The sequence below is a fragment of the Condylura cristata genome, unplaced genomic scaffold (genome assembly GCF_000260355.1).
Source record: "Condylura cristata isolate star-nosed mole 26May11 unplaced genomic scaffold, ConCri1.0 scaffold00032, whole genome shotgun sequence".
Classification (NCBI taxonomy): Eukaryota; Metazoa; Chordata; class Mammalia; order Eulipotyphla; family Talpidae; genus Condylura; species Condylura cristata.
In genome coordinates this window covers 13,911,425-13,935,701 of record NW_004567133.1, presented here as the reverse complement: position 1 = coordinate 13,935,701, position 24,277 = coordinate 13,911,425, and the positions used below count along the sequence as shown (strand labels likewise).

General features: G+C 46.6%; 1 protein-coding gene across 2 annotated transcripts in view; it reads left to right on the top strand.

Annotated features, from left to right (window-relative positions):
* SHISA9 (shisa family member 9) overlaps positions 1-24,277 on the top strand; it is a 224,101-nt gene that overhangs the window by 180,317 nt on the left and 19,507 nt on the right. For both annotated transcript variants that reach the window (XM_004692118.2, XM_012731808.1), the window contains exon 3: positions 21,974-22,129. In XM_004692118.2, coding sequence (XP_004692175.1) covers positions 21,974-22,129 — 156 coding nt within the window. The remainder of the gene's footprint in view (positions 1-21,973; positions 22,130-24,277) is intronic.

The following is a 24,277-nucleotide window of genomic DNA, read 5'->3' as shown; positions in this document are numbered from 1 at the left end:
TCAGTGTGAATCTCATCCAGAAACACACTCACAGACAATTCCCAGCATGATATTTGATTAAATGACTGCTCCCAGTCAAGCAGATACACATCAACCATCACAGAGAGCCAAGACTTTGTCTGGCTTGATTACCTGTGTATTTCTGGTGCTTTGTACACAGTGGTGCTTAATAATGTCTGTTGATTGAATAAGGAATAGAGACATGATTTCTCTTTAAGAAGGTAATTTAGCTAGGTGAAGCTACGCTGTGAATCAGTGGTGAATACACTTGGAAGCTGAGTATCTAAATATAATAGACCTTTATGTGTTATTTACACTCACCCTGTGGTATACTGGGCAGTGGTATACTTCCATCTTGTAGAAATCCTAGCCAAACATACACTTTCCAGAATTGCCAGAGTAGAGGTGTGGAAGTGGCTTCCATCCCTTCTGCTAACACTGTACTGGCTGACACTCAACAACATGGCCCCAGTCTACCAGCAGGGGAAGCTGGGAAATATAGTTTCACTATGTGCCCAAGTGTGGGAACTACAACTTTATTTTTTTAAAGATTTATTTATTTGTACATATAGAACTGGGGTACAGGCCAGAGGCTCAGGGGCGGCGAGAGGCTTCACCAGAGACAGAGTGGGGAGCAGAACAGGCAGATCGACAAAGTACACTGCTGAGGGGAGCAGCGGGCGGGTCAGGAGAGGTCTGCCGCGCCATGTGGTCACTTCCGGGGCAGGCGGGGATCGAACTCATGTGGAAGTGGCTTTTGCTTCTCAGTGCTGTGCTTTAACCCGCTGTGCCACCAGGGAGGGCCGGGAATTACAACTTTTTTAAAAAAGATCTATTTTTTATGCATACAGAGCTGGGGTACAGGCCAGAGGTGGAGGGGTGGAGGGGTGGTGAGAGGATTCACCAAAGACAGAGTGGGGAGAAGAACAGGTGAATTGATGAAGCACACTGCTGAGGGGAGAAGCGGGGCGGGTGGGAGTGGTGGTCAGGAGAGGTCTGCCATGCCATGTGGGTCAGCTCTGGACCTGGGAATCGAACTCACACTGAAAACAACTACAGCTAGCTTGCTGTGCTGAGCTTTAGCCTGCTGCACCACCAGGGAGGGCCACTACAACTTTTGAAGAAAAGGTGCTGGTGTGGAGAAAGTTGCCAGGAAGTGGTGAGAGGAGCAAGGAGAGGCCTTGAATATGCTCATTAGCACCCAGCTTCTCATTTGTTCTGCTTCCTCAGGCAGCCTAGGGCTCAGGAAGTGAAGTTGCATAGACGCTGTGTGGGTGACTTTGGGCTAGTCCTTTCCCCTGTCTGAGCTCCAGGCCTCTTGTCAGCCAGAGTGGGCTTCAGTAGGCTCCTTGTTGACTTAAGAGGATGGCAGAACACTCATACCCCTGCCTGGCGCTGCCATTTTCCTTCTTGAGTGTTCATGGTTACAGCTGTTGCTTTTATGGTTCAACTTGCTGAGGCACCTGCAATGTGGGAGCGACTTCCGGTATCTGGATTTCCAGCTCTTCTCATAGGGTGACCCCAGAGGAGACCTCACACCTGTTTCAGAGAAGAGAAAGCTATCTTATTCTGGGTTATTTCCTTCTCACAGTTGCTATGGGATCCCTACCCCTCCCGACCCTCGTTGAAAGGTCAATGGCAGTGCAGCTATTTCCAGTGTAATAAGTTTTTAATGTAGACACAATTAGTGAAGAAACAGTTGATTAGTTCATTATGAAAATACCAAAAACGACCCCATTTGCAATGGCGTAAGCTCCTGGAAGACCGATATCTTTGCCTGTCATTGGATCAGTTGGGTCAGAACACCAGGAAAGTTAACATATTTTACCATAATATTAAGCCCGTTTAACACTGAAAGGCCATTATGTTTAGAAAAAAATTTTCCCCTCTGGGGTATTAATTAGAGCGATAGAGCTTTAAAAAAAATCATAATCTCATTAAATTCCTCTCTTGCAGCCATTTTCATAAAGAATCCTTAATGTGAAACATGGAAGGAGAAATGCAAGTCAGGCTGAAGAATTCATGAAAAACAATATTCAATTTTTTTTTTTTTTGCCAGATTCCTGGCTTTGGGTTTTTGCAACACAGGCCAGTAGCCAGAGAGCAATGGCCATCTTTGGAGGCCATCTCGAGCCTCCCCCAAATGAGCGACCAGGGTCCCAAATAATTTTCCCCTCCTGGGACTATCAAGGGTTACACCAGGTCTCCGGCTGGTGGCTTTCTGCAGTTCTGGGTTCGTCAGCATGTCCTTAAAAATAGGTGCTCTTAAAGTATATATTTATTTGTCATAGTTATGCCTATGGTAATTATCTACGGAACATGAATGGAGTAGTTGCTGAAGTTGGATGCATCCGGCTTGATGTCAATGAATCGCAGATACTGGTGTGGAATAGCAATGGATTACATGCCATGGTTGAGGAGGGACAGTAAGTCCTCACTCAATATCCTCCACGGGTTCTTGAGAACTTTAAAGAAAGGATGTATAAGACAACCAATCTGGCCAGAGACTGACTTCCTACAGTGTATTTATGGTCATAAAACACCAAACTTCTGGGCTCTCCCTGATGGTGCAAGTGGTTAAAGTGCAGCACTGTGAAGCAATTCACAGCTACTGCAGCATGAGTTTGATCCCAGCCAGGGAGCTGATGCACATGGCACAGCAGACCCCTCCTGTCTCCCCACTGTTCCTCTCAGCAGTGTGTTTCATTCATTCTGCCTGTTCTGCTGCCCACTATGTCTCTGGTGACTCCTCTCACCCCCACACCTCTGGCCTGCACCCCAGTTCTTGTGTGTATAAATAAATAAACCTTTAAATAAGAAACTCCTCCAATCTTCTATAAAAAGACACCAAGCACAACAATCCTCAGGGTCTTCTCTTTCATTGTCTAACTGACCTATTCCAGTTTGGGCTTGGGGCTGGCCGGAGCCTCTCCTGGCAGCCTGGGCCAAGGCGAGGCCCTGTGCACAGGATGTCCTTCCTTCTCAGGACACCTCACACCTGCACCCACACTCAGTCCAGCTGACAGTTGAGACATGTCAATCAACCTCACAGGCACATCTCTGGGACGTGGGAGGAAACTGAAGAAGCTGGAGCAAATCCACAGAGACATGATAACGTGCCAACTCCTTCTGATCTGTGGTCCCACTCTGAGATCTAGGGTTTATTTATTTTTTCTTATCAGCATTAAAAGGAGATGATGTGGAATGAAGCAGGGTTACTGGAAGATGGCCATGCTTATAGAAGAGTGAATAGCTGAGACCACTGATGTCAGGAGGATGGGAAAAGCTTCCCCTAATGTTGGCATGAAGCAAGGGGAAGGGTTAACTTGGGCTTTTCAGGCAGAGGAAACAGTATTTGCAAAGGTTTTGACCTGTTGATGGAACAAAGGACTTGGGAAACTGATAGGAGGCCAGGTGGCTGACAGTGTGTGGAAGGGGGCAGAGGTGAGTGGGGGCTGAGAGCTGAGGACTGCCAACTTTGCTTGAGGGCATAGACGCCACTGGAGTGTTTTAGGAGGTGACATACTTATGCCTACAAAGATGAGCACAGACACAGACCCATGATAGAAAGATGCACATTGAAGATGCAATGCCCAACGAAGTGTGCTCTCTCCCTGACCTTTCCCATATGTATTAATGGTACTAATAATAGTGCTCATCTCTAATTTTAGTTCAGCTATTATATGAAATAATCCAAGTGCAAATGCTTGTCCTCATGTGTGATAGGATGCGTACATCAGTAATAAAGTGTGCTTTCTGTCCCCTCTTCGTTCCTCCCTTCTCTTTCCTCCCTTTCGTCTTCTTTTCAGCCTTTCTTCTCTCCCATCTTTATCCCTAGGAGAAGCCAATAACATTTGAGTGAAATAAAAAAACCTCTTTCTCCAGTGTGGAAAAAAAATAATTAACCAAAGGATAGATTTTTCTTGTTTTGTCTGTTAGGAGTCACGACTACTCTTTTAAATAGGGATGCCTCTTTGCCTTTTGTCTTATGAAGTCAACTGGTTATCAAACGGACCAGTCAGTGAGTAAGAAATGGGCATTGACCTTACGCTTGACTCTGTGGCGATGTCCTGAGCACTGTACCATTCCCTGGCTCACGTTTAAGGCACAAAGTATGTAAAAAGCAGACAGATGGATTTCTGGATCAAAGCTGCACTGGATCCAGGTACCATACTGACTGCTGTTCCTCAAGGGTGTCTGATACCAGGGCGGGTCACTTGCCGTGGCCACAGACTAACACATGGGGGCTCTGGAAAGATGCCTTCAGCAAGATCACGGCTCAAGTGTCCTCCGCCGGTGGCATCTACCCCCAGTGGGACTCCCACTCTGCGTGTGTGTGTGAATGTATGGGGGCGAAATAATCATGAAAGCATCATCTCACCATCACCTTTCTGCTGCAAGAACAGCATCCTCCAGCCCCCCAGTGACAGCGTGAGCCTCCTTCGCCTGTCTGGTTAGTCTCAGAAGAGACAATCATATGACTTATTCACGACCGACTTACCCTGATATTTGGGGGAGGGGGTGGTAAATAATCTTGATGTAAATTCCTGGTGGGCCATGAGTGAGGGGGCGGGATTTTAATGAACTGGTGATGAAGTGGAAATATTTTGAAATGCCGAATAATGTATTTTGCTTGTCACCTAATTACTTATCTGCTGCCTAATCACACATTTCATAATATCTTCCTTTCCGATCTGTTCATTTGGCAATAAAAATTCTTTCTTGTGATTTCTATGTGCTCCCAAGTAAAGACCAGTGCTCGGGGAGCTCAACATGTAACGATGTTTTAATGACCTGATAATGTCTCTTTTATGGAATGGAGAAACGGCTTCTTGTTTCACTGAAATTGCATTTTCTTCTCCAAGTGAATATTGTTTGAAAGGGAATTGCTATCAGTTGGAAAAGAGGAGCCCACATACTCACTCACCAGTCCAAAAACAAAGGGTTGTTAGATTCTGATTAGCACCAGTGTTTTTTGATACTTTGTTTTAGCAACACAACATAAACAAGCAGAAGCATTTACTGCATCCCTGAAGAACAAAAAAATCTTGTTTCCTTTGACACTGTGTTTTGGAGACCACGATGTTTGAATCACCCTGTACACACATGCACACGAGTCACAGGGGTCCCTGCGCTCACACCAGGCACACGTGCTCACACAGTTACCACACACACACTTCCGAAAGTATAGAGTCGGTTCATTGCATGTTTCCCATGTTTCAGGACCTGTGCTATGTGACCAGGACATAAAAACCAAGAAGACACTCTACCCTCATATGCCTCACGGTGTAGATCGACAATTCTCCATCTGGGTACCTGTACTGTCCTACCCCTGCCCTCCAACCCCCCAGGGACATCTGACTATATCTGAAGTCCTTCTTGGCTGCTAGATATTCGGGAGGAGATTGCTCTTGAGTCAGAAGGCAGAGACCAGGGCTGCTGTTCCTTGTGCACAGAGAACCCCACAGCATAGAATGATCTGACCCAAGATTAAGAAGCTGTCAGGACAAAGGGAGGTGGGTGCCTGACTCATCCAGGGAAGGCTTCCTGGAGGAGGTGACAGTTGACCACGTCATGGACAAGGAGGAGACTTACATAGGAAAATAAGTGGAAGCGAGATGTTCTGGGAAACATCGGACTGGCTGGGGATCCCAGTGGTGTCTGGGTTATGATATGGCCTTGAGTAACTCATATCACCTCACTGGCCTCACTTTCCTTCTACTACCCCCAACCATACAGCAGGGGAGTTGGGCTACCTGATTTCTTTTTTTTTTGTTTTTTTAAGATTTATTCATACATTTAAGAACTGCGGTATAGTCCAGAGATATGAAGTGGGGGGAAGGGGAAGAGGATTCACCAGAGTGAGGAGCAGAACACACAGATTGGCTGAAGTCTACTGCTGAGGGGGAGCAGTGTGGAGACAGGAAAGGTCTGCTGTGCCCGTGGGTCAGCTCTCTGGCCAGGATCAAACTTGTGCCGCAGTGGCTGCCTATTGCCTCATAGCCTGAGACTTAACCCCTTGTGCCACCAGGGAGGCCCAGGCCACATGATCTAAATGCTGTGTAACTCCATGTTGTCATTCTATGGCTCTGGCTTGCATCTAGTGGCTTTGTTTGCATCATGGGGCCTTCTGACAGCACAACTTCTAGCCACTTCTTGATTCACCCAGCAGCAAATACTTTTGTCTGGACCTGGTGGCTCGAGAGTCAAGAATTGCCGCGGTTCACATCTGACAGGTCCTTGTGGTGCTTGCCACTCTGCCCGTTGGTCTTGACAAAGGCAGTCCAAAGTCCCACAGCCTCCTTTGAGGCCCAGTCCGTAGCCCTAGTCTCTCCTGTGTCTGGTGGTCTTACCATCACCAGGGCCAGACCCCTGCAACCACACAGACTCTCCCTTGGGCTCTGGATTCAGCCCCAGACTGGCCCTGCCCACTTACATAACCAGTGGCATCTGTGAGCTGGCTCTTTGACTCACCACTGTTTTTTTCACAAGTAAAATATAATTGCAGGCTTATTGTTATATGATAACCTCTCACGGAGGAGTGGGTGGGGGGCTGGGCCAAAGCTCAAGACAGATAATGGCCTTAGAGGGCGGCACTTCACCATCTCCCACATTCCTTCTCTCCTTCCTGCCTTTAATCTGTTGTTGAGACAATAACCAAGACAAGATGTTGACTCGGTGTTATTCATTCATGTGGTTACTCTGAAGCTGGGGAGGACGGTGGGCCGCAATTATAGAATGCCTGCTGGCCTTTGGTCTTTGAGGACCCGGGATGGGGGCCTCGTTTGTCGATGAGGCGAAGCCTTCCCCCCTCTTCGTTTCCTCGTCTCTGTTCAGCCCAGGCACTGGCTGATGTAGGGCCCCACCCAGAAAGTCTCCGGGCCTTGAGAGTGAGGGGGGCTGCACCTGATTTCCCAGCAAGGCAGCAGACAGAGCCCCGTCTCAGAGAATCCACAGCCACTGTCCCTTATTCCTCTCCTCTCGCCTGCTCCTCGTCACTTCTGAAACAAGCCAGAAACAAACAAAAAGAGCTCAGCAAATGCTCCTCCCTATGTGTTTCTAAGCCCAAAAGGCTGGAATCTGACCCATAGACACAAACTCTCCATGGCGACTCTGATGCCCCGTCACCCTCTGCCCAGGGAGGAGGGATTGCTGTGCGGGCAGAAGGGGACAAACACAGAAGGCAGTTCTCGACGACTCCCACGGGTGAGTGAGGCTTTCCTTAAAAAAACTGACATGGGCCTCCCTGGTGGCGCAGAGGTTAAGTCTCTGCACTATGGAGCTTCCACAGTCACTGCAGCACGAGTTCGATCCCCAGCCAGGGAGTGACCCACATGGCGCAGCAGACCCCTCCTGTCTCCCCGCTGCTCCCCTCTGCAGCGTAGTTCAGTCAATCCACCTGCTTTGATCCCCACTCTTTTCTGGTGAGTCATCTCACCTCCCACACCTCTGGCCTGCACCCCAGCTCTCCTGTAAGTAAATCTTTGAAAAAAAGCCTGACACTGTGTAAGTAGCCCCCATCACAGTGACATCATTTTGCCTGCCGTCTTGTCTTGTCCACTCCATTATGAGGTCCCAGAGATGGAAGCAAAGTGCCTTGTTTCGCTGCTCCTGGCCCATGGAAGCGCTCCTCAGATGTCCACTGAATAAAAGATGAGGTCTAGTCTGGGTTCTACAACAAGGAAGAGGCCCTTGTTGCTGAAGGATCAATGTGAGCACAGAGAGCTGGGAGATTTATTCTCCAGTTGCTCAGAGCATCTCCTCTGCTCATGAGTCACATGTAAGAAGGGTCTGGGTGTGTGGACAGGAAATAGTCTGGGATTCTGGAGAGTTCCCTGTCATCCTGCCACTGATGCATATTTGCTGAGTCATCACGTTCCAGCCTTCTCCCCCGTTAGGTCTGGTTCTTTATTGTCATCTATAATACTTATGGAGGAACTGGGAATCTTCAGGGTATGGATTCTACAATCTTCCATGAACTTCCACTCACACTGGCCCTTGCACATTATAAATTGCTCCCCCAGTCTCTCGCCAGGCTCCTGACATGGCACATGGCGCCAGTGCCCACCCATCACTGACAGGCAAGCCTCATTTACAGCCCTCAACATTGAACCACGTGGCTATTTGGCAGAGTCCTCACGCTGGTAGATGCTGGGGGAGCCCTACCCTACCCAGCACAGACAAGTTCCCACCTTCACGCCTCTGACTGCGCCAGGGAGCTGGGCACGTGGGACAAAGAAACCAGCCTCTGGCCTGGGCTCCCAAGCTGCAGAGCAGAGCCAGCCCTGCTGAGCAAAGTCACGTGCTCATCTGTGGCAGGGCCATCTGTGGTGCCCAGTGAGCCCACACTCCCTCCTTGCCTTCCAAGTAAGTACAGGAAAATCCCCTCGTAAGTGAGCAGCTGCCAGCCCTGACCCATGAGGGGTCTCGGGGGGCACAGAGAATGCACTCTTCTATCCAGGCTGAACCAGTCGTGTTAGGTTCAGTGTGGAAATTCAAGAATTCTTGGTCCAACTGGAAAATTCCAGGATCAGACGAGGCCATAGGACAGGAGGTTGTGTGAAAGGCGGAGTCAAACCCTTCGCTACTTCGCCCCAGGGTCGCGTCGGGAGCAGGATGGTGTTGGTGGGATGAAGTTTGAAGGTTGATGTTGGCTCGAGATATTGATGGCTTTATAATATGAACAAGACAGCAAGGGTCTGGAAGCAAATGGCCTGTGGTTAACTTAGCTGCTTAACAGACTGCCTAGGAACCTGGGACTTTCATTTCGAAGCATCTAGACATCGACAGTTTTCTGGAATGTGTGTTCAAAGAACATAGACCCTTTTCCTGAATACCTTTGTGTTATTAACACTTGGCTCCTGCAGAGAAGCATGGGTAGATTCAGGGGAACTGTCCCCCTTACAACTTCTAAGATAAATTGGCTACCCACAGATCTACTACGTTGGATCTCACATGACGCCATCCAAGCACAGGTCCTGAACAGGGATGGGGACGACATGGTGCTGGGTTGGCATTAGCTCAGCAAGCAGAATTGATATGGTCATTGCTTCTCAAGGGGGGTGGGGTGGGGGAGGGGGAGGTTGGGGAGACAGATCTCAATGATTAACCATTCAAGTAAATATATTTATGAACTGTGATTACAGAGGAAGCAAAAAGGGTGTTGTTACTGTTATAACTGTTGTTATTGTTATAATTATTATGAGTATTATTAGTGCTATAATTGGAGGGACAGATTTATATGGGGGAGGAGACTCAAGAAAGTCTTTCTGTAAAAAATAGATACAAGCAGAATTCAAAAATATTAATGAGAAAGAAGGAACAGAAAGAACATTCTAAGCCAAAGGAATGCAGCATGAAGGCTCTGAAGCGGGGATATTATCTTGTGTAGTTGAGGAGCCAATAGCTTAGCTGGGGTGGTAGGTGGAATTTGGTGGGGGATAGTGGCTGGAGAGGTGGGGGGTTGTGGTGTCATGCAGGACTTTGGGGTACATGGCGTGGACTCTGTGTTTACTCTGACATGTCATGGGGATGGATAAAAAGATTTTAAGCAAGGGAGTAAGGTGGTAGCTTGTGTAGCTTAGTGTTTATCCTGCTTTGTGAGTGGGTAACAGGTTAGAAGTGGGTGGGAGGGAGAGTCAGGAGATGACAATGGTGGCTTAGTCTAGAAGAGGGGGAGATGGAGATGGGAAGAGGAGAATGAAATTGGGGAACAGCTTTGGGATCAATGGTGATGGAAAGCTATGGAGTGCTGGAATATCTAGCATGCTCAGAGGAAATATTAAACAATGATTCAGCCTGAGACATCATAAGTTCTAACCCATCCTGGGGTAAAACAGTAGGTTTCTTAAACAAACTGGAGAAATCTGACCGTAGAACAGAGGTACAAGAGGGGGGTCTGGGGTTCAGTGAGAAAATCTACTGAACAATGGGAAGGCTGAAGGTGATTTGGTGGTGGGTGTGGTGAGGTAATATACATCTCAACAAGTATTAATCTCTAGTCCTAAATCATGTGCAGTGATGTAAACCAAGGTAACCCCAATCAAAATACAGTGGGATAAAAATACACAAATATTATTTAAACAATTAAATAAGATAATGTTGCCATTAAATTTAAAATAAAGTGGGTCGTGTATTTTTTTGTTTAAGTAGATTTTTACCTAACTTTCCTCTGAGTCTCTCTAATTTCTTAATTTTTCTGGGTTTGTGTTCACTGGAAATTTTGAAGATAGCATTCCTCTTATTTTGTAGATGGGCACACACAGGATCAGAGAGGTTAAGTCACTTACCCACGGTCACACACTAGAACACCATAACCAGAGCTCTGTCCAACACCTCCCTCTTCTCCAGTAGTTTAGAAATATTTTACTGAAAGAACTTTCCCCTTCCTCTTCAGTTTTACATCTTTATCATTTTCCCCACATCTTAATTCCGAGCAAGTCTCAGTCTGTCCAGCACTGGTCTTGGGGACACTACACTGAGTCACAGACATGAACACACTCTTTTGCTCTCATGGCGCCAGTTGTAACAAATGTTTGAGAGTGATGATTATATCTCATCTCATTTGATTTCCTGTAACTTTGGAAATGGAGATTCTTTTAAAGAAATGCAAATCAATGTTTTCAGATCTACAAACGAAGATTTTTTTTTTTGGCATCTTTTGCTATGTACTGAATCACCCCATAACTTAGTAACTTAAAATAAAAGTGCTCCTATCATTTTATTGCCTTCCCTAGGTCTGGAAGTTGACTGTCCCCAGCTGGGCAGTATTCATATAGGGACTTGTGCAGTTATTGTCATATGGCCACTGGGACAGATGTCATTTTAAAGTTTCTTTACTCCTGTGTCTGGCAATTGATTCTGGCTGTCATCTAGAACCTAAGCTTTAACTGTCAGCTGGAACATCTACACAGAGACACTTCATGTAGCCTGGGCTTCCTCGTGGCATGGTAGCTGAGTTCCAAGAGATGGAGTCCAAGAAAGCAAACATAGTTGCCTGACATTTTAGATCTAGACCTGGGGCTCACAGCCCCATTTCTGCCACACTCTGTTGGTTGGCGAATCTCAAGGATCTGCTAAGGTTTAACAAGAGGAGATCCCTCCACTACCTCCCTACTAGATGGGAGAAGTGCTAATATCATGTCATAAAAAGCACATGAGGTGGGGTGATATCATGGCAGCCATCTTTGGAAAAGGCAATTTGTCACAGATGGTAGATGGTGAGAGTAAAATGAAACACATTAAGCAAATGTGCCAACAATATGTATTTGTGTACTCTAAGCTGAACACTTTCACTGCAAGTAATTCATGGTGAATTCCTATAACTGAAGGCAGAGTGAAAAGAGAACTCTTTCATGCACTTTCTGCTCATCTACATTGAAGTTTCTTATAGTTTAAAAACTATAAAATACTTTTTCATGGCTTTCTGCCTTTATCCTTGCTGTTTCTTCTGACAGAAATCATCTCCCAAATGAGAACTGGCAGATTCAAGGGGTTCTCCAAATTGAGTTAGATTTGCCAAATTAAGTATCTATGAAGTTCCTCATTTTTATTTCAACAACTGTTTTCTTTCTCTTCCTTCCTCTTCTCCCTGGCCCCCTCTTCCTCATTCTCTTTTTTCATAACTACCTGTTCTTATTTCATGTATGCAATGTCCTTTCATCCTGGTAACAGTATTAGTGATAATAATTCTAAAGTTTAAACAATATGGTTCTATTGCTTCTATTTCTTTGGATTGAAATTGTCCCACTTTCAGAGTTTATCTACCCTATTTCATGGTATTGATATTCCCATGTGTGTAGCGAGTCTGGATTGCGCACTATAATTGTGGTTGAGATTCCTTATTGTCTACTAGACTCATTAGCAATGTCTTCTGGGGTGGGGGGATGTGAATTGTTACATGTGGTTTCTTGTCCACACTCTGCAGAATGAGGGACGGAAGGACAGAAGGTGAACACAGCAAGTGATTTCCTAGGTGATGATATTCTTTCGGATCACCCCTCAATTACTTGGGGTTCTACTCTACCCTTCCAACTTAAGATAGCACACTCATGATGACTACCTTGATAATTAACAAGCCAGAGAGAGATTTGAAGAGACGGATGATTTGGGTTCTACTTACGTAACAGCCTCTATGACAGCAAAAATCAACCTGCTAACCCATCCACCTGATGTTTCGCAGAGCAACACCTCTGTAGCATTTGCATCTATTTTCTTCAGCTTTGCTCCGGTTCAGAGCCTGAACTGTGGATTCCATTTTTTAATTAAATCCCATTTCCTCCACACACATTTTGTAGATTCCCCACAGTTTCTAGTCTGGCAGCAGTATTCATTGTTTCCAAGCATGGTGATGTCTTCAAGTATTTAAAAGAAAAAACTTTTAGATTTGCTGTATAATTTATATACAGTAAACTTCATTGTTCGTGGCGAACAGTCCTGTGAGTTCTGACAAATGTATGCAGTCATGTAAGCACCACCCACCATAATCCACCCATGAAGTTGTTCCATTCTCCCAATCACCCCCAGACTCCCTTGGGCTGCCCTTTGTAGCCAACCCTTCAGAGCCCCAAGCAGCCATGGGTCTGTTTTCTATCCTAATAATTTTGCCTTTTTTAAGATGGTGTATAAATGGAGTAATATAGTATCTGACTTTTTTTCCTGCTTTCTTCCACTTAGTACAATGAGCATATTCATCGTCCGTTCCTTTCAGTTCCTGAGTGGTGTTCCATTGTAGGGGTCTACGGAAGTTTGTTTGTCAGTTCACCAGTAGAAGGATAGTTGTTTTGTTCTCAGTGTTTGGTGATTATGAATGAATCATACAGGTTTGTGTGTGTGCCTAAGTTTTCATTTCTCTTGGTTAAATCTGTAGGAGTGAGATTGTAGACTCCTATTATAAATATATGTAACTTTTTAAGAAACGGATGGACTTCATTTCCCCACAGAGATGGCCACGTAGGAGAATTCCACTATTAGAAGTTTAATTTTGCTCCTGTTTTTGCTGTTCTTATAAATATATAATGATATCTCTTTGTGGTTTCATTTAGTCATTTTAAAAACATTTGTTATGTTTTAATCATTCTTTTTAGAAGTTTGGTATAGAAGGGATTATTAAAAGACAGTCCATCTTGAAACAGAGGTCGCTGCTTTGTGCGCCCACTTTTCATGTCAAACACGGCACGGGGAAGTGGTTTGCCTGTCTGCTCCCCACTTGAGCAATTTCTCAAAGCTAGGAGTGAATCTTATACATCTCTCTTTCCCAGAGCCCAGGGCCTAGCTTAGGATTGGTACATGGTGATTATTTTATCAGTGGGTAATTCAATGAATGAATTCGCTCAGGCTTCATTACAAAGCATTTGGTTTATTCATCTCCTTGAGTGGAGAGGAATCGAGAGAGGGAAAATATGGTTAGGTTATTTTTGTGGAGACTTGGTTTATCTTTTTAAAAATGGAAATACTATGGAGGAAGCATCTAACATCATGTACTCCTCCATGTGTCAGGCACTATGGTGTTTTCAGGATGTATCTTGTTTGTCCCATCCTGAACTCTGTTGTCGACAATCTGTTAGTATGGAGAAAAAAGAACTGGCATTGAATAAGGCTGACTTTGTGTCTGCTGCTTATGACCTTGACTGGTTCAGAGCCTCCCTTTGCCTGTTTTCTCATCTGCAAAATGATAATGGCTCATGGTGGGGTGGGTCTGGGGATAATGAAAGACACGTGGGTAAAACACTTGACATGTGCTCTTGTGCTTGCAATTGTGGTGAAGAACACACAGCATAAAGTTGATCATCTCAACCATTTCTAAGTATACAGTTCGATGGCATGATATACTTTCATATATTCATGTAACCAATTTCCCAGAACTTTTTTTAGTTGCAAAATTGAAATTCGGATACCCACAAAATGCAGACATCCCCTTCTCCTCCTCCCAGCCCCTGGAAGCCATCATTTGACTTTCTGTTGCTGTGAATCTGCTCTAGGTTCCTCAGATAAAATAGATCCTTCCTCACATCTGTGAGGATCAAATGTACCATATTTTGTTTATTCATCCATTCAGCAATGGGCTTATGTCTTGGCCACAGTGAATAGGGTCAGCCTGAGCATGCAGGTACACATATCTTGAGATTCCACTTTTGCTTTTTTTGGGGGGGGGGGTGACACGTTGCCCTCAGGAATTCTTAGGGGCACTTCACATGGGTGAATGGCGGAACCAGAAGTCAGTGAATTTGCCAAGGGGCACATAGCTCATCACTCGCTGGAGTGGGATTTGAACCCAAGTCTTCTGTCTTCATATAATCCACCTTGTTTCCCTAACTTCCCTTTGCTTAATTAAAATCTCTGGCATCGGGCTCTCCCTGGTGGCGCAGCGGGTTAATGCACAACTGAGAGAAACTAAAGCCACTTCAGCATGAGTTTGATCCCCGCCCTGGAGGTGACTCACACGTTGTGGCAGACCTCTCCTGACCGGCCAGCTGTTCCCCTCAGCAGTGTACTTCATCGGTGGGCCTGTTCTGTTCCCGGCTCTGTTTTTGCTGAATCCTCTCACTGCCCCTGAACCTCTGGCCTGTACTCCAATTCTGTATGCATAAATAAAAAATCTTAAAAAAAAAAAATCTCTGGCATCTTGAATAACCTGGGAAGCTATTTGGGGAACTTCAGCAGATGTGGAAAAGGGAGAGAGAATTGGTTGTGTCCATCACGGTGAGTGTCAGAATAATTCACTTACACTCTTGGTGACGGGGCCCACAAATGTAATGTCAAAATGCAGGGGAGATTTATGCCCTCACTCACAAAAGGGCACTTGAGCAGACAGGCTTTGTGGGTAGCTTAAACAGCTCCCGAGTGGACCAAGTCGGAGTTCGCACTGCCCTTGCATAGAATTGGCCTTCGTAGAGAGACCTGGTGGGACCCGCCCCCGGCCTCCGTCCATGGCGCATGCGCACTGTGTTTCCACCAGAACTGCACACACCTGCGCCACATAGCGTCCCTGCGCTTCGGCTGAGAGGAGCTAGGTTTCTCATTTGTTAAATTGTTAGGCTTTTTGGTTGTCATTTGTGGCCCCAGGCATGTCAAATGGGCCACAAACAAAACACTTATCCACTACATATTTTCTTTAAAAAGAAGAAAATACCCATTTCAAAGCAACAAAAATGACTGCTGTTAAATCAATACATTCAATGCACTTTTCGTAGAGAATAACTGACTTTTAGGTAAAGCACCTTGAATACCACCTGTCACATAGCAGGCGCCTCACCATTGTTCTTTTTTCCCTCACCCTTCCTTGTCTTAGAATTCAATTCCAGAGGAGAAGCTAGGCTAGACCCTTGAGTGGAGATGAACATATTCCCTGGCCTCAGAAATGGGGGCAAACAGGCATTGAAAGGAATCAGAGGTATTTCTGTGGGGCCTCCGTGGTGGCCTAGGGGTTAGCGCTATCACAGCTAAGGCCTGAGCTCAGTCCCTGGACAGGGAGCAGACCCACAGGGAGCAGCAGACCTCTCGTCTTTCCCCAGCTGCTCCCCTCAGCAGTGTACTTTGTCAGTCTGCCTGTTCTGCTCCCCACTCTGCCTCTGGTGAATCCTCTCACGGCCCCTGCATCTCTGGTCTGTACCCCAGTTCTGTACACATAAGTATACAAATCTTTTTTTTAAAAATGGCCTCTTATTTTTTTACTCTGATAGTTTCTCTTTTTAAAATTGTAGATGAAGTCAGTCTTCTGCTTTCTAGTACTGTGTGAGGTGCCTTCTCCTTAGAACCTTCTCAGGGCTCTGCGTTGCTTTGCCCTTTTATGTTTCTTTTTGTTTTAATCCACAACTGTTTTTTCTCTCTTTTCCCACCATACCGCCGACTCCTTTGACGCATCTTGTCTCCCTGCTCCTGCTTAACCTCAGAAACCTCATGTCATTCACTAGCACCCGCTGGTCTCTCAGGTATTTTGCTTTGTCGAACCATTTATTGTGTCAGCATTTGATATTTGCCTTTGTCATTCTGACTTGCTTTCCTCACATCATCCCCTCGAACTCGAATGGCCATTTTGCTCTAATGGCTGCCTTTCCCCTACTGATGACTGCAGAGTATTCCATGGTGGGGATGGACCATGTCTTCCCGATGCATAATTGATGCTGCAAAATAAACATGGCAGAGGAGATAATTTTTTTAGTTGCTGGTTTCCTGTTTCTTGGGTAGATGACCAAGATGACATTTTCAGTTTTTTAAGGCAAATCTGATCCCTTTTCAAAATAGCAGTTCCAGGTTATCCCCTCACCAACAGTGTGATGGGGTTCCTCCTCCTCCCTCCCCTCCATCATTTGTTTCTGGGTTGGTTTTGATGGGTACCATCCTCATGGATGTGAGATGCCATCTCATTGTAGACTTGAACTGCAGCTTCCTTACTAAAAGTGGTGATAAACACTCTTCATGTGTCTGCTGACCGTCTGGACGGTCTTTTCCATGAAGGACTCTGTGTTTTGCTGACAAACAAAACCAATTTTAACTGCCCTCCACCTCCCCTGTTCTGCCCTTCCTCTGCCTCCCATATGAGGCAATCATTTCCTTGGACCATAACCTGAGGTTTGAAATGAATCTCTATCCCCAAGAGCGGGCATAAAAACTGGTCAAAGTGAACATAAAATAAATATTTGTTTAACAACTCCAGTTTTCAAAATATCCCCATCCTAACTGGTCAAAAGGAATGAGAAAAATTGCATGCTTAGAGATATAAATCCTTGGATAACACAAATGTCTCATTTGCCAAAGGTTTTTACAATTACATATGTGCATTTTTTTCTTCACTGCAATCCCTGCTGGTCCTTCTGCCACTGAGATTCAATAAGATGGATTTAATTCTCTTTCTACATAAACCTTCTCTGGTGAAAGCCTAGTCTACTGTGTTTTCCTATGACAATTTCAGGGTAATTTTAAGATGATTTTTTTTTGCCTGCTGGTAGCCAGAAAAAAATCTACATGGTGTGTTAAACTATAATTTTCAGGATGCTGGGCATAAAGGTTTGGAAAAGATGAAAAGGAAAACAGAGCTAGAAGTTAGAGCCCCGTTATGATTTCTGAATATCTCTTCTATTGTCGTTATGAGAATTTCCGGTGCAATTGGCTCCTGCAGAAATATCTCCTGCCATTTCTCCCTCATTTGTCCAGGTCCGAGAGAACTGAATAATCTCGAATATTTCCAAGACTTTCTGAGCCCAGAGTGGGCCTTATGGAAACCTTACAGCCTCATAGCCGTCCTGTTATTTTGGTTTCCTGGACAATCCAAGACAATAAAGCTTCAGCCCCACTATGTGGGGTGCTTACCGGGACACAAAGGTGATGCTGAGCTCTGTGCTCTGCAGCCTTGCAACCCCATAAAAAAGCTGGCATGGTCCCCATTTTAGAGTTTAAAAGACTGAAGTTCCAAAAGATTTTGTACCACCTCAAAGGTTCTGTTGGTAAATGGGAGAGGCAGAATTTGAATCCAGAATTGATTGATTCAAAACCCCATTCTTACTACATTTTGTTAACCTGGATAGTGTGGATGTGGGGAGACAGTGAGTGAGAATAAGAGTGGGTACCAGATACTGTGTTGGAAAGAGTGGGGTGAAGAAGGACCCTGAGCAGGACCAACATGGCCTCAAGGATCCAACAAAAATATGCAGGGAAAGCGTGGAAAATTGTGTGAGTGCCTCTAGTCTACCCAGCAGTGTCGGGATCATCAAAGACACTCAGGTGTGTGGGGGGTGGGATGGGAAGGTCAAGTCAAGAGGGAGAGGCCAGAGTGCAGGTGGGTGATAAATTGATATCCTCAGCCACATTCCAGGGCCGTCCTACCTGATGCCTCACGAGCTTTGCCACACACTGTCAAATCATCCAAAATAAGGAAAGCCCGAAAGACCGTCCCAGCAGAGAGGAGCCTTAGGAGGCACGATGCCCAAACTTTATGTTCCTGGATGAGATTCAGGAACAGGAAAGGACATGAGGCCAGAGCGAAGGAAGCCTGAGTATACTGGGATTTTCGTTAACAGGAATATTGACTCATTCACTGCAACTCGTAGCAGGCTAGCAGAGGGCATTAATAGCAAGAGTCTGGGGTTATGGCATTGTCTGCACTATCTTTTGCTGTATTTCGAAGTGTATTTTAAAATGTATTGTCTCTTAAAATAATAATAACGAACAACTATATACCGGAGACATTTTACAGGGGTGGAGTGGGGAATGGGATCAAAAATGGGGTGGTGGGGCTGCTGGAGGGGGGAACTGCACTGGACTGTGGTGATGACACACGGGTGATTTGGTGATGGAAGTCCACGGGGATTCCTACTGCGATGGAACAAGGCACACCCAACATGATGGGAAAATGAACTATTATTTTATTATTAAAAATAAATATGTAGTCCCTTTATCACTACTTCTTAGGGCTGGTGTGGGATTAGAGGAGATAGCACATGCAAAGCTCCTGCCTGAGCCTAGTGCCAGCAGGCATTGGGCACGTTCACTGGAGATTCGGGCAGATGGGTACAGAGAGCCCAGGAGCCCTGATTTTTCAGGCTTCAGTGCTGTCTCAGGGAACCAGGTACACTGGTACACGGGGCAGGGAGGCTGGCATGCAAGGAGGTAGGCATGGAACAGGCAGGTGGGCGGGTGGTGACCGGGAGGTGGGCAGGCGACGGAGCATTCTGGCTCCCCACGGATCTTCACGCTCTTTCCCTAGGCGCTCTCTGGTGTCGTTGTACCGTTTGACCATCCTGCAACTTTCGCCACCGACATTCCCGGGAGATGCTCCCCCAGACTGACGGTGTTGCTTTCCCTCTCAATGAGCCGAACTGGCCTGTCGCTGCTTGTCCCTTCTGTGCAGAGACAGCGGAGTATTAGTGTTTGTCACAGCGTTTTTCACCTCCACTTGCCTAGTCTGATTTGCGTTCTTTCTATCTCTGTGTTCGGTGACTAAGACAAGCCATGTAGTAAGACTCTTCCACAGGGTTACCTTGGGCTGAGTCTGCAGATGTGTCCATTTAAAGTAATTGTGCTTAGCTTCTTTGGCAATGACTGCCAGACACAGAAGTCTTAGGAAAGACAGCGCCGTCATGTTTTCCACCGCTTGTTCACTGACTTGGGTCTTGACAGGCACCAGCAAGTCTGTGTTCGCTGTTTCTGGGTCAGAATGGGCTGGCGAGCTGGAATGAGGAGGAGCATCTCCTTGTGGCATTGGGCTGGGAGTGCCCTCTGAATGAAAGAGGGGAGGTGGGTAAGAGGAGTCTGGGGCTCAGGGGTTTCTAGAAGAGAACTCATCATGCTGGGAGTAAGATGTGGTTGGTTAGACTGGATTCTTCGATGGTCATGGCAGTGCAAAAGGAGTTCTATGTGTATATGCATATGTATAGGTGTGAAATGCATATATGTGGTAACATACAAATGCATCCACAAGCACACACACACACAGTGCATCTATGTCTACATGTTCTTATATGTAAGTGTCGTATGTAGAATAAGACACGTAGATAGACACGCAGATATGGATACAGACAGATAAGCAGACCCCTTTGTCTTCTTCTCTTGTTAGCAGATTTCCACAGGTCTGACGTCGCCCACCCTTACTCTTCCCTTGTTCCATTTATGTCAGATGCCCACGCGGGCTCCCCTATGTCAGATGCCGATCTGTTTCTCCCTAAGTGGGTATATCTGTGGGAAACTGTTAGGTAAATGGGGTGGCCAGGAAGTCCATTTTCCTGTCTAGTAAAATGAAGCTAACACGAAAGAAATCCATTCACCAGTGTCTGTTTAATATTTCTTTTAAATCCACCCACCCTGGATTCTTTCGGATTTTTTTTTTAAGATTTATTTATTTATTCATACAGAACTAGGGTACAGGCCAGAGATGCGGAGGGTGAGAGGCTTCACCAGAGACAGAGTGGGGAGCAGAACTGGCAGATCTACTGAAGTACACTGCTGAGGGGAGCAGTGGGAGGGACAGGAGAGGTCTGCTGCGCCGTGTGGGTCAGCTCCCTGGCCGGGGATCGAACTCCTGCTGCAGTGGCTGTGGACAGCCTCATAGTGCCTCTCCTTCACTCGCGCCACCAGGGAGAGCCCCGTTAAATAATTCTTGATTGCTGCCCCGAGACTGCATGTCACTGTTCCTGGACATGTGATGCCCAGAAGCCAGCCACAGTGGCTAAAACTCAGCTCAGGGCACGCTGAGGTTCTGAATGCAAAAGTGGGGAGGTCTTCCAGGCAGCCTTGCCTCTTCTTTTGTGAGGGGTCACTTTGGTGAATCATCTCTGTCCCGCCCATTTACATCAAGTAACTGCTCACTGCCCTTGAGGTAACTGAGGACAAGGGAGGACTCATGGGAAAGCAAACACTTCATAATGGAATATTAAGTATTCTGTTGAATAATACAAAAGGCTGTCCCAGGGGTGAGGGACAACTCTGCAGGTTTTTTCCTTCTTTAAGGAAGTGTTTACCATGTCTCTGGGCAGGGCTGGACATGGGATTTGAATATGTAAGTGGGGTCTGGGACTGAGGGAGCAAAGAGTTGGGCTCACATGGGGTGGTGGGCTTAGGTCATGTTGGCTCTTTAACTAGACAGGCTGGTGTTTGGGATCTGTTTCCAGGGGAAAAAACTGCATAAAGAAATTAGTGAGTTGGCTCATAAATGCCCTCAGACATTCCGGGACACTACGAAGGCAGCTGACTCTTTGCAATTCCTCCTGAAGTGCTTTAGAAAACTCAGGTGCAGGATCCAACTTGACCCAACGCTCAGACCTCGTCTTGATCCTGCAGGCAGCTCCCTTCGGGTCATTTGTTCTGCATGGAGCCCCCGCCTACTGCTTTCTGGTGCCCATCGACTTAGCTGACATCTCGTCTACCTCAGGCTGAGCTCAGCTTAGTGAGTCTGTGCTCAGAGGAGCCCTCTCAGATCGCTCTCCCTACAAGTTCTAAGTAGCCAATATTTCATTTGTAGGTTTCTACATATCTTTGTCTGTCTCTACAAGTGATTACACACAATAATACACATGGATTTTCTTAAGTTAGTTTTTTTTTTTTTAATTGTGGTAGCATCAGGATTGTCACCACTGGGTTTCACGAAAATTGCCCATCGTCCACCACCATAGGAAGACCATTGTGCTTCCTTTTCTGAAATGATGGTTGCATTGCCTGAAGGCCAGCTTCCCCCTTCCCCTGTATAAACCAGTAGAATCCAGTTTGAGACGTAAAGAGCTAATGTATGGTGAGCTCATTTCTCACAGCTGCTGACAGTCCGCCAACGTGTATACACGACAACATGTAATATCACTGCAGCGCAATTCCTTAGCAGATCCCTGTACTTACAGGAGCTGTGATTTTTCCATGTCTCCCACTTCACAAACAATGGTGCGAAGAACATCTCTGAACAAATATCCTCACCTCCTGAGACTAATATTTCTCAAGGTTCAATCCCTAAAAGTGGTATTCTTGGGTCAACATATACGTGCACTTTAAATTTCAATACGCACTGCCAAATTCCTTTCTGTGAATATAACAAGTGGCACACCCCCTTGCTGCTTCTGAGACTGTATTTCCAACATCTGCCATGTTGGTGTCCTACCACCTGGTAGTGTTTGCCCATCTCTTGGTGAAGGAGTGCGTTCCCATTGCTGTTCTGACATGTGTTTCTTGTTTCCTTGACTATTACTAAAGACCATTACCTTTATATCATATCATATCACATATCCATAGAATTTCAGCAACCAAAACCCCTACAATGGGCCTCAACACTTAATAGAAGGAGGAGTTGCAGAAGCGCTGGGCACAGCCTTTGCCTGTCCTCAGCTGCTTTCCCAGGAAGGTCGTTGGGGTCACTCGTTCCAGCTGTCTGTGCCTCCGCCGCTGTCTGCCCTTCCCCTCGCATCCCTGAATGGCCCCCAGCACGTAGTGATGGCTGGGAGGTGGAAGGAAGGCCCCGCCCTGCTCCTGACTCTCTCTCTCTCTGCTTCTTCACTTCCAGACACCACCCAGATGAACAATGCAGTGCCCACCTCTCCTCTGCTCCAGCAGATGGGCCACCCGCACTCCTACCCCAGCCTGGGCCAGATCTCCAACCCCTACGAGCAGCAGCCGCCGGGCAAAGAGCTCAACAAGTATGCCTCCTTGAAGGCTGTGGGTAAGCACTGGTTCACTTTCCTCTCTCCTGTTCCGTTCCTTCCGGATCTCCTTTTCGCCTCCCTTTTATATTTTTTCTGTGTGTCTCTGCTCTCTCAAAACCTGTTTTTCTCTCCTGCTATCTCTCTCTCTCTGTAGATATGGATACAGAGGTAATGTAGATACAGATTCCAGGTCTTCCTATCTGAGAGGAAGGTTATAGGGACCCAGAGCCCTTCAGCTGGTTTCTCTCTGCTCCAAACCAAGCCCTGCTGTGTGGGCCAGGTCGGTGGGTGAGGGACACATCTGGGGACTTTGTCCGGAGGAGGATCTGGGTGCTCATGTGAACCCTCTGGCGCCTCAACCCCTTCATCACCACCATCTGCCCTAGTGAATCCCCAAGAAACCTAGACACGGAAACCAGGACACTTGTCCTCCAGGCCTTACACTTGTCCACCAGCTGTCCACTGGTGCCTGAAGTTTCTCTGCTGTCAGAGTGGAGCTATTTACCAGGGTGAGCAGCGCACGTGCCTATCATCTCATCACGTGGGAGATCCTGCATTATTCATGTTTATGCACTTTTCTCACAGCAATCCAGACGGAAGGCGCCCATATTACCTCAATTTTTAGATTAAGAAACTGAGACTCCCAGAGGTCAATTAAGCTGGCCTCACCTCAAGACGCCAGTGGCAAATAGCCAAGAGCTGACTGTTTTTGTCTCTCCTAAGCCTTTGCTCCTGCTACTTCCTCCCGCAGCCTGGGTTCTCCTTCTGGTCCTCCATCAGCCCCCCTCTTCTACCCCCCCCAAGAAAGGGAGCCAGGAGCGCGGGTGCTTTGGTCCAGCTGGCTGCCAATGGGCAGAGGCTGCAGCACAGACTGGAGAAGAATGGGCAGTTTGCCTCAGCTTGCGAAAACCTGGTCTTCCAGGAAGGTCTTTCCAGGGCATTCCTTTCCCCTCCCTGTGTCCTGAGAGTCCCCCTCCCTGTCTCAGAGGAAAGATCTTCAAGCCAGAAGTCACAGGAGGCCTTCTTTTAAGTGCCTTTGACTCTCCTTCCCTGCTGAATAGACTGTCAGAAGTTCCAGGGCAATGAAACAATTCAGTGGGCAGGACTCCGCTTTCTTGGGGGCCTTCCTGCTCTTCGGCTCGTACCAGAGTAGCACTTCCCACAGTTTCCTGCTCCTGGAAAACCTCGCTCAGGCAGGCCACCCAAGAGCACACATTCCTATTACGATCAGCTGCTCGATTTCTTCTCCACTCCCACTGCCAAGTCCTCATTAGGGATGGGATGGAGATAGCAGCTGCTGGGTTCCAGCGCTCAATGTCCTAGTTAGGAGCAAACACCAGAACCCCGTCTCTGAGGCTCGTGGTCACCATGGTCTACAAGACCATACTCGTAGACTCTGTTTCACACCCGGCATGTTGGCATCTGGGCACTAAGCAGGAGCTTAGTAAGTGACTGAAGTACAAGTCTATCTTGAGGAATTCCTGTTCCCAAGTCCTCTGGCACTTCCCGATGGAGTCATGCAGAGGAAGCATGAGTCAAGGGCTGACTCCCAAAGATAAGGCTGTGCAGACGCCACCTAGTAGGCAGCATGCCTCCTGCTCCTGGGACACCCATCTCAACCTCACCTGCATGCCATGATCCTCTCTATCCCGTAGTGCACGCTTGCGTAACATATGCCAAGTTGGTTCCAACACACTAGGGTATCACTAGGAAAGGATGAGGACTGTTGCTAGGAGAGAGAGAGTTGGAATCCTCCACACACTCTGTGATGGCCTGTCTCCCTTTCGGAGTCTTGCCTGTCAGTGATAGAGAGTGTCTGCTTTCTATTTGAGTCTTCCTTTGGCAATGAAAATAAATCAGCCTGGGCATCTTTTTTTTTTTTTAAATTTAAAGATTTATTTATTTGTGCATACAGAACTGGAGTACAGGCCAGAGGTGTGGTGCATGAGAGGATTTGCCAGAGACAGAGTGGGGAGCAGAACAGGCAGATTGACCAACTACACTGCTGAGGGAGCAGTGGGCTGGTCAGGAGAGGTCTGCCACGCCATGTGGGTGAGCTCCCTGGCCAGGGACAGAAAGTATGCTGCAGTGGCTTCATAACGTAGTGCTTTAACCTGTTGCACCACCAGGGAGAGCAGGCATCTTCGTTTTTTTTTTTTTTTTTA